The sequence below is a fragment of the Frankliniella occidentalis genome, unplaced genomic scaffold, assembly GCF_000697945.3.
Source record: "Frankliniella occidentalis isolate FOCC.00 unplaced genomic scaffold, Focc_3.1 Scaffold418, whole genome shotgun sequence".
Lineage (NCBI taxonomy): Eukaryota > Metazoa > Arthropoda > Insecta > Thysanoptera > Thripidae > Frankliniella > Frankliniella occidentalis.
In genome coordinates, this window is record NW_026267539.1 from 140,704 (window position 1) to 150,354 (window position 9,651).

The window sequence follows — 9,651 nt, forward strand, 5'->3', positions numbered from 1 at the left end:
GGGGGGGGCTCTGACGTCACTCCAGCAACAGCAGCAACAGCGCCGTCAGCCGCCTGCTGCCTGCTTTGCTTTGGCGTTTGCTTTGCTGCTCTAACCTTCAACTTGCCTCCCGTCTCGGCGCGCGCGCGCACCGCGGTGGGAGTACGTGCGGCCGCGCGGCCCCTCCGCTCCGCCTCCACCGCGCCATTCCCCGCGCGAACGTCCACCAAGAGGCATGGACCGGGGCCGCGGCCGCGCCGCACTCGGCCCACCGGGATGGCGTCGGTGAACGTGACTTAGCGCGGGTACTGCTCGACTCCTGGTGTTATTTTACGACTGCCCTGTTCAGTGCCGTGCGGTTGGTGTCTTCCAAGGCCGCCCCCGGAAAGTCTGCCTCTCTCCGTAGGATACCTACCGATCCTGATTTCAAAGAACCTCGAAGTCGCGGAACGAGTGTCTGGTTGGTTGAGTCGTCGCAGAGTCGGCGACTTTTCAGATGATAGTACCTTGTGGCTGACTATCCGAAGGTAAAAGTTTCCTGTTTTGATAAAGATTGCCGATTGCCGTTCCAGTTTGTGTTTTCTAAATTCTTTATTGCGACTGGACGGATCTCCTATTTCCCAAACAAGATGATCCCCGGACGGCAACGTTGCAGTGGGCCGGAGGTAAGGGGCGGGGAGGGAGAGGGGGCAGCGGGGTTATCAGAGCGGAGTCAGTGGTAGTGGTCAGTTCGTCATCGTCTCCGACGGGGACCTCCCCGCCTCCCAGCAGCCGCCGCGATCATCACCACATAGCTGGACCAGGGCTTTAGCGCGGCAGCCGAGGCGGCAGCGCGGCGTGAAGGTGGCCGATTTTCTCACCTTCGGTTGGTCTTTCCCCCCGCAGCGTATTCATTCAGTGCGGCTCTGTGGCAATAGATCCAGTAGACTCACGACGGGTCAACTAGTATAGCAGATTCGGCATTTGTTTTAATTTGCATAAGCAAACAACTTTTGTCAATTTGGTCGACAATAAGCTGAGGTTGGGTCCTGTTATGTGTTGAAGTAACAGTTCCGGTTGTCCCGCAGGTCCGCTCTCCCGCCATTCGTTTCCCCGTTCGGAGGGTAGGGTGATGCGGGATCGGGATGGCGCTGCATCAACGTGTGCACGGGGCCTCAGCCGGGTCCAGGACGACTCCCGGCGAGTCCAGAACAATGGGAACGGGCCATCCGCGGGTGCTGCTGGTCATCCTGGCCCTGTTCACGCTAGCAGGTAGGCCCAATTGTTACAATGTGATAACTTCGCCGGTTTCCAGCTAACACTGCTTACCTTTCAGGGGCTGTCCCGCCGGTCCCGCCGCGCGCACCGTCTTCCGACGTGGCCGTTGGTGTCGGGGGCGCAGGGGGAGCAGAGCTAGCCGAACTGGCCGAGCGCGAGGTGGCAGCCAACGGCACGAATTCCGCCCTGTCGGCGAATGAAGGCGGGGACAGGTACACCACAGGAACCATCCGGGAGGCCCTGGGAGGAGGGGTGGTGGAGGTGGACATGGGCTCAGGGCACGCAGGGCCGACAGGGCCGCCCGAGCGACTGCGCACCGGGGGCAGCCGCTGCAGCAAGCCGCAGGAGTGTATCAGGGTGGACCAGTGCCCCCCCAGGGATTCCGGCGTCCTATTCGAGTGCGCCGCGGGTAGGGTGTGTTGCGTCCCCGCGACTTCCCATGGACCCCCGCCAGTCTCCAGCCCAGCGTCGAATGGGGCTCCCCACCTGGTCGAGGTGCCACAACAACAACCCCAGCAGCAACCCCCACGCAACCCAGCGCAGCACCCTGCTACTCAGCAATTCGCTCAGCACCCCGCGCCGCAGCCCGCTCAGCACCCGGCGCCCCATCCCGCTCAGCACCCAGCGCCGCAGCCCACTCGGCAACCAGCGCCGCACCCCGCTCAGCACCCAGCGCCACAGTCCGCTCAGCACCCAGCTCCGCAGCCCGCTCAGCACCTTGCCCCGCACCCCACTCCACAACCTGCTTACCAATCTACTCAGCAGCCTCGACCACAGCCCAGCTATCAAGAGAGTCCGAAACCACGTCCAGGCCTCCAAGTAACACCTCAGCAAACTAGTACTAGCCCGCAGCAACCCCAACGTCCTCAAGTCACGCCCCAGCAGCCAGTGGACCCCCAGCCTCCTCACACTTACCACCAACCTCCTAATGTCACAACGCATCAATCACAGCATCAGCAAGAGGCCCCTCGTCCACAGCCCCCCAAATTCACGATTCACTTGGAGCCCCAAACGCAGCGAGTCCCCACAAAGACGTCCCCTGCACCCCCTACCCCCGCCTCCGCCCTGCCAGACGCCCCCCACAGCCCGGCCGAGGGCGCAAAGACGCCAGACCCCGCTCCGTCCGACCTCCTGCCCGGTACGAACACGTGCGGCAAAGTGGGGACCGAAAACAGGATCATCAACGGCAAGATTGCCAGCATCGGCCAGTTCCCCTGGATGGCTCTTCTTGGGTACCGCAGTAAGTCAGGTCAATGCTTTTCGTCAGTTTTGTCAATTGACAACGCCAGCTTCACTGGCGAATTCCTAACCGGCATCCGATATGAGTGGTTTTCCCTGTCCTTTCCTTCAAGGCAGTGCTAACGTGACTTTCCTCTGTGGCGGAACTCTCATCAACGACAGATACGTCCTCACCGCAGCGCACTGCATCCGGTCGCAGAATAGGCCGTGAGTATTAATGCCAGCACGATATCAGGTGGCTGATTCACGCCGCGCACTTTCGTAGCGATACTGTCCCGCATGACGTGGGGTTGCCTACCCGCTCGGGGACTGAAGGAGCCGTTGGCCTCACCTCCGGCGATAGGCAACCCACCCGTACGCGTGCATGTACCGTGTTTCGAGTTTGCCCGGCCCGTAAGGCGCCATAGCCCCGAGGGTATGCAAACCCGCAACACTGGGGAGTACTTGCCTTTACACTCGGTATAGATACGAAAGTGCGCTGCGTGAACCAGCAACCTAGTATTTTTTTAAATTCAAGTATTGTTGAATTTTGTTTTTCTTTCGTGTTTCCTTACTATTCTGCTACCAGAGTGGTGGTGCGATTGGGAGAATTTAACTTGACGGAGCCAGTGGACTGCGACCACAACAAGGTGTGCGCCCCACCGCCTCTAGACATCGCGGTCGAGGGCATCGTCTCGCACGCAGAGTTCAATATCCGTAACATAAAGCATGATATTGCCCTCGTCAGGCTTAGCAGAAGCGTCATCGAGTACACGGGTAAGTGACAAAGCCTAAGCCTAGACAATTCACGGTAAGGCACACAAGCGTGTCGACAGCTGGGCTAGGGAAAACCAGGGGAAACCGTGATCGATATCTCCTGCAGGTGGATGGGTTGCCTACCTAGGAGGCGCTCTGCTGCGTTTTATGGTTTCTCCAGTATGTACTCCTGTTTCTCTTGTCCACAGACTTCGTTCGCCCCATTTGTCTACCAGTAGGACTTAACGTGACCGACGACAAGAAGTTCAAAATAGCCGGTTGGGGAAAGACTGACTTTAGTAAGTTGCCCCTCTTACTCAATTCTCTATTTCAGGCTGTATTTTGGAAGTGTAGGCTTCATTCGAAAAATTCAATCTTGAAATCAACATGCCCAAAAATCTTGAAACTCACGTCTGTGGTGCCTTCGCAGGGGACGCAGGAGGCAGCCCCGTGTTGCAGTTCACTGATGTGAACGGCGTCGGCCACGAGGAGTGCAACGAGCTGCAACCACCAGAGCTGCAGCCCCTGGATCCGGGCCAGTTGTGCGCAGGGGGTGACAAGGGCAAGGACGCCTGCAAGGGCGACAGTGGCGGCCCGCTCATGGTGACCCTGGTGAACGAGGACCTGGGGGGCTCCACCGTCACGTACCAGATCGGCGTGGTCTCATACGGGCCCGACAGCCCTTGCGGTACCGCACCCCTGCCCTCCATCTACACACGGGTGTCCGCGTACGTACCATGGATCCTCGACACCATCAGACCATAGGTCTACGTCCACAGCCTACAGTCAACGTCACCGAAATGATCGAGAATCTCGCAAGAAATAGACAACGAATAAAATTCCAAGGTGCAACCGATCTGGAATTCGAAGATGAAAAGGGACGTTAACACTGTGCGACCTTACTCCTTCACACTTACTACAAGCTATCCGTCACGATGCCCTCTTCCGACTGAACTTATTTCAATTTTAAAGGAGAAAGCAAAAGAAGAATGTAATAAATTCTGTTTTTCGTATTTGTTATTAATGAATAAATTACATTATAAACAAGGCAAAACAATAAACCAGAATCAAACAAAATTCAGTTGACATAAATTGCACCCAACTTTGATGGAAATAGGTGCTCTCAAATATAACATTTACTCGGAAACAACTTTAGGACAACCTGTAGCAGCATAACTGCAAAATTACGTATCACCTTAATCACTAGATGCATGTGTGAACTGCAATGCTCTAATTGGTCGCTGGCAATGACAAAAAAGATAACACTGTAAACAGCACATGAGAGGCAGGCAAGTACACAATGTAAAAGATTGAGAAAGTTGGCTGGCAACTCAGGCCAGCATATTAAAATTTACTTCAGGTTTCTTTTGTTTGTTTTTCATCCCACAGGTTTATTACCTGTCATAAAATACAATGTTTACTCATGTCACAACCAGTCCACATTTGTGTAGAATTAACTTTCATAAAATATTCATTTAAAAGGGATATAAAAAGACAATATGCCTTGATTATCTCATCCAGCAGGTAACAAAATAAAATAAGTAAGTTCATAATGCTCAAAACCAATGAAAATCATGTTTAGGAAAACTCAAAAACTGAATAGTTTTAGTTTTGTTTGTGACAAAAATTAATAAGGTAGTTGAAGTTTAATGGCCAAAGTGATAAAAAAATCAAATTTGATTTTATCTCAAATACACACCTACACAGGTACAAGACTTTTGTCTAGACAAAGCACTGATAACTTTTTAGTGCATTTGTGCCATCTGAACAAGCTAGGCATCTGAGCAATTCCAGATACATTTTAAGACAAGATTGAAGAGATCTGTCTCTGTCTCTCTCTCTTTGCTTGCAGCTATCACTTTCATAAACAGGTACCCAGTTCCTACAATGTTAAGAACAGGTTTTACATACTTTAAACATTTTCCACATGAGAGCATGCAATCCATCTAGAATATTAAATTTATACAGTATGATCACAAATATAATGCATTTGAAAGATCAGAAGTCAGTTTTCCTATTAGACTTTGTCTTAAGGATAGAAGACAAATAGTAATAACTTTTGTGCAGAAAGACATTTATTTCTTGTTTGACTACTATACAACATTAAATCTTGAGATTGGAATACTATTTAACTTAACAGCTGCCTAACAGAATAGGTGTTTGGATGCAACTTATCATTATTGCTTTGCAAGACATTTGAGAGGAAAGTTACATGCATAAGTGAAAAACTTGCCCTGGTTAAGACAGAAATGTAAATGCCTCACAGTCTTTTGGTCCCACGGCAAGTGAATATGTAAATTTCTTATCATCACAAACACACAAACATCTTGCGAAAGGAAGGACACAAAGACAGGAAAAAGAGAAATTAAGGGTTACTTCAGATCACAACTCCCTGGAGAGCTGACAAAGATGATGACGATGATGATGATGAATAATAATGACAATGATGATGATAATTCTGATCAATCAGTTTCTTTTTTCCTTCACGAAGACAAAAGCACCTATCAGTCAAGTTTTTTTGTTTGTTTTTTCACAGCACAACAACGAGACGTTGCTTTGCACAAGTCCAGGACGCACTCGTTGCTTAGAGTCGGTGGATGCGGACGGGGACGACCTCTTCAGACCATTTCATTCAGTCTGATCAGCCCCGGGCCAGGACCAGGGCTTACACCGTGGTGCAAGCCCTGTCGGCTTGGCTCGAGGCCGAGGGAAGGCCAGGGTCAGTCCAGCACCACCACCATATCCTCAAGGCCCTTGACGCTCAATTTCCTCCACGGCTTACGTGCGGCCCGCCGTAGCTCAGGAGTTGTTAATTGTCTTCGCACCTTTCTGCGTACAAACACACACAAAGATATTACAATACATCATAAAGCGATCTTCACTGAGGTGAGTACAGTTACACAAACACGCTACACTTACTTTACATGCTCAGTAGAACGGAAAAGCACTTCTTCCGGAGCTTCCATCCAAGAAAGAACTTGCTTGGCACCAGAGCCTGTTCGAGTTACAGCAATTCTAGCTTTACCATTGAGTTGACTGATGATTTGACGAGGGCCCGTGTAAGGAGCGAAGGGCACCATGGCGTTAGGATTAAGGCCTGCCTGCTGCGCAAGGCTAGCCAGATCTTTGTGTGACCGTTTGGGTGGTGGACCCTGCTGAGGTACTGGGTGACCTGTGAAAAATAAGATTCAACATTTTTTTCACACAGTCTATAATGGTATCATTGGCAAATGATGCATAATGTCTAAAATAGTAGTACTTCAAGATTGGAAGTACTTATTTGCGTATCTTTTTAAAATGATAGCAAATTGATAAGCATAATTCGTGAAATGATTCTAAGATCAACACAAGCAATAATACTATATAGATGACAACAAAACTACAACAAAGGAAATTCTTTACAAGACCTTTGAAAGTAACATTAAAAAAATTCAAATAACAATGAACCAGCACAAAAAGACTTTAGACCGATCCTAACATAACAACATAATCTAAAGATGAAAGGAATGAACTATTCAGAGCAAGTCTCAACATTATTGGTCTAACAGACTGAGGAAGTGATACCATACTCTCAAAGAAACTACTTTAAGCATAGTTCATAAACACAATTCTCTCTTGATAAGCATCAAATGGGGTACGGTTCAGATGTACAAGTGCACCAACAAATTATGTAATTAAAATAGTAAATTACACACAACTCCTTAAAGAATTCTGTTTTTCACACAGACACACTCACACACATCACACATGTAAGTAATCCACCTTACCTTCACCATCAATAGATGCTGTTGAGGGATGGTAACCATCAAGTGGACTTCACCAACGATGAATGATATCTGAAGGTTTGTTTTTATTCTGGTTGAATGATGCCTCGTTTGTTTATAGTCTTCAATTTGTTTTACAGTATAAGAGGCCTTAGAATGTTTGGTACAATCATCTATCAAATTTTTGTATAGTTTATAGGCAAGGCCAAAAATTACTTAAAATTTGGGAGCACGTCTGGGTCAGACTAGGATTTATTTTAATAAGGCGTCTAGTAGAAAACAAAGGGTTAATGCATCCTACAATTTTAAGACAGAATAAGATAGAGTTATTTAAAGTACCTTGGCTATATGTACCCTGTAACCAATTTTAAAAGCAAAAACAAATTGAGTTGGGTTTATCATTCAACACCTTGAAATATTAAGAATCAAACAAACCTTTTGGTTTGTAATGGGCAGAGTATCCACAGAATAATAAAAGTTTTATTGATTCTAAAGTCTTTTGAATATTAGAGGAAATGATTAGATGAATTGAGACAGACCGATAAATGATGGTGGGGATGGGAAGAACTTCTTTCACTCTTTGACAGCAGAACTCTGATGGTGAATGGCTGAAGGTGGATTACTGTACTGTTCATTTCATTTCAAAATAGATTTTTTTCATAAAAACTCCCATGGAAGTATTTACGAGAACTTAGCAACAATAAAGTGATACAAAGTTGATTTTAAGTAATACAGTTTGAAGAGGTCGTGTTATGGTTTAAATACCATCCTGTTCACAAACATCTTCATTTTGTGCTTATCTATATTACTGCAAACAATTATTACACTCAATCCCCCAAAAAGCATTTGATAACAAATCACATACTGGCAAGATAAAAAAAGGAGGGTAAGATGTTACAATCACTGGAAGCACTGAATTTCTTTCGTAGGATAGATATTATCAAACAAAGCAAAGGTAGTTAGACAAAACTTAAAATCCTCTAGGTAATTTATCTGAATGAATACATTTTGAGTTGAAAGCCTGAGCCATGAAATTGGCCTTTTCACACATCAGCAGTTTATCTGCACATAAATGAAATCCAAAGAACCACCTCCATCAGCACTGCTCAGATCAAAACAAATAGCTTGTGACAAATGGAGCACTCATAAAAAAGATTAACAGTTAATGTGTCATGTTGTGTGCCCAAAATTTAGATAAATGTGTTACTTGTCCTGATAAACAATGCTAAGTACAGGACAAACGAGTTAATCATGAGAATAAAGAGAAATTGAACACTGAAGTTAAGCAGAAAGGCTACAAGGTTGAGAAGACAACAAACCCACCGCAATTGGGCTTGTGGGTAGAAGATTGGTGCTTGATAGCAAACAAATAGCCAGACGGGTATATTTTTAAAAATTTCAAGTCCTCATGTCTAAAACATCCAGAGTAATGTACAGCATAGTACTAAAAGATGAGAAAGTGATTAAAATGACCTGAGGTTCAAGTAACACAGAATGGTCATAACAGGAGGTCAAACAATGACTTTACTCACTCTGGCTACCGGAGACTATTGGCACTAGATTTGGAAAGCATTGAAATGAACTGGAGTTGAGAAGAGATTAAAAAAAGTATTTACTTGTTGGACTTTATTGGCCATTCTGTGGATTCAATAAAATAGTGTACATTGTTTCATACAAGAGATTGACAAACATTACTAGTAATGTAGGAAGAATTTCATGCCAGTGGCTTGAAAACTAAATTTGTACACCCTCGAACACATAGCAAAACATAACACTTGCACAGGTGGTATAGAAAAAATATTATCATACAACAACAAAATTAGAATATGTCTATCAGAAAAATGCATATGAAGCACACGAAGTTATGTTAAGTCTGTAACTTATGGCAAAAGCCACAAGAAACTCGATCACTGTGTGGGAAGAGGCCCAACACCAATTAATTCCATTCAATAACGAAAAGTAAGATCTTTTCCACAAGGCTTTCAACACAAAATGTACTTACAATTAATACCCCCGCTGAAAGATAGATATAAAACTTCTGTAGGCATATTCTGTGATCACAAGGCCAATGTGATAGCAAGAGAGGAGTACACTTTAACACAAACACTATAAATAAGACGCATGCACTTATGTCTGATACATTATCAGATTCAAATATCATTCCTGAGAAATAGAAACGTATCCACCAAAATGCCTTTGGAACATAGAGTTCAAGTAGCAGGTAACAAATAAAGAGAAAACTATACCTACACACTCTTTAAGGATAACCATGCAAGAAGTGTATAGGTATACTTTCCTGAGAAACTTATATCAGTGTCATGTTAAATGTGAAATTGACCAACACTGAGTATGTCATCTTCATCTACCACATAAAGCAGAGATATGATTTTAAATGATAGATAACTGGATCTTATTAATATTGACTTTAATGATATACCCAGTGAAGGAACTGATGACTTTGTGACATTCCAAAATCAGTACATAAAACACACTAATAAAAGGCTCAAATAAAAAATTCATGTTACTATAAAAAACTCTTCCAGGCACCACCAAGATCAAATATTAAGGAAGGGGTGGAATCAAATAAAAATCTCATACTTTGTTTCAGAGGTTTAAAACAAAGTAAACCATGCAAAGTTGATAGAAAAGAAAAAAAAAGAAAAATAGAACAGAGAGA

At 45.5% G+C, this 9,651-nt stretch overlaps 2 protein-coding genes across 5 annotated transcripts in view; one reads left to right on the forward strand and one right to left on the reverse strand.

Annotated features, from left to right (window-relative positions):
- The first annotated feature begins 130 nt into the window (after positions 1-130).
- LOC113207191 (serine protease Hayan-like) lies at positions 131-4,287 on the forward strand. 4 transcript variants are annotated; one of them, XM_026423635.2, is made up of 7 exons: positions 131-284; positions 1,047-1,230; positions 1,295-2,476; positions 2,589-2,682; positions 3,044-3,231; positions 3,420-3,509; positions 3,641-4,287. In XM_026423635.2, exons 2-7 carry the CDS (start codon positions 1,104-1,106, stop codon positions 3,973-3,975), a joined length of 2,016 nt encoding a protein of 671 aa, XP_026279420.1. In that variant the 5' UTR covers positions 131-284; positions 1,047-1,103; the 3' UTR covers positions 3,976-4,287. The 4 variants fall into 4 exon arrangements, with proteins under 4 accessions (XP_026279420.1, XP_026279430.1, XP_052130582.1 ...); XM_026423645.2 differs by lacking the exon at positions 131-284 and adding an exon at positions 345-506; XM_052274622.1 differs by lacking the exon at positions 131-284 and adding an exon at positions 577-644.
- The window catches only part of LOC113207176 (metastasis-associated protein MTA1), an 18,123-nt gene continuing 12,681 nt past the window's right edge, over positions 4,210-9,651 (reverse strand). The window contains exons 12-13 of the mRNA XM_052274624.1: positions 6,130-6,382; positions 4,210-6,039 (exon numbers count right to left, since the gene is read on the reverse strand). Of these exons, the coding sequence (XP_052130584.1) occupies positions 5,931-6,039; positions 6,130-6,382 (362 nt within the window). The 3' untranslated portion in view covers positions 4,210-5,930. The remainder of the gene's footprint in view (positions 6,040-6,129; positions 6,383-9,651) is intronic.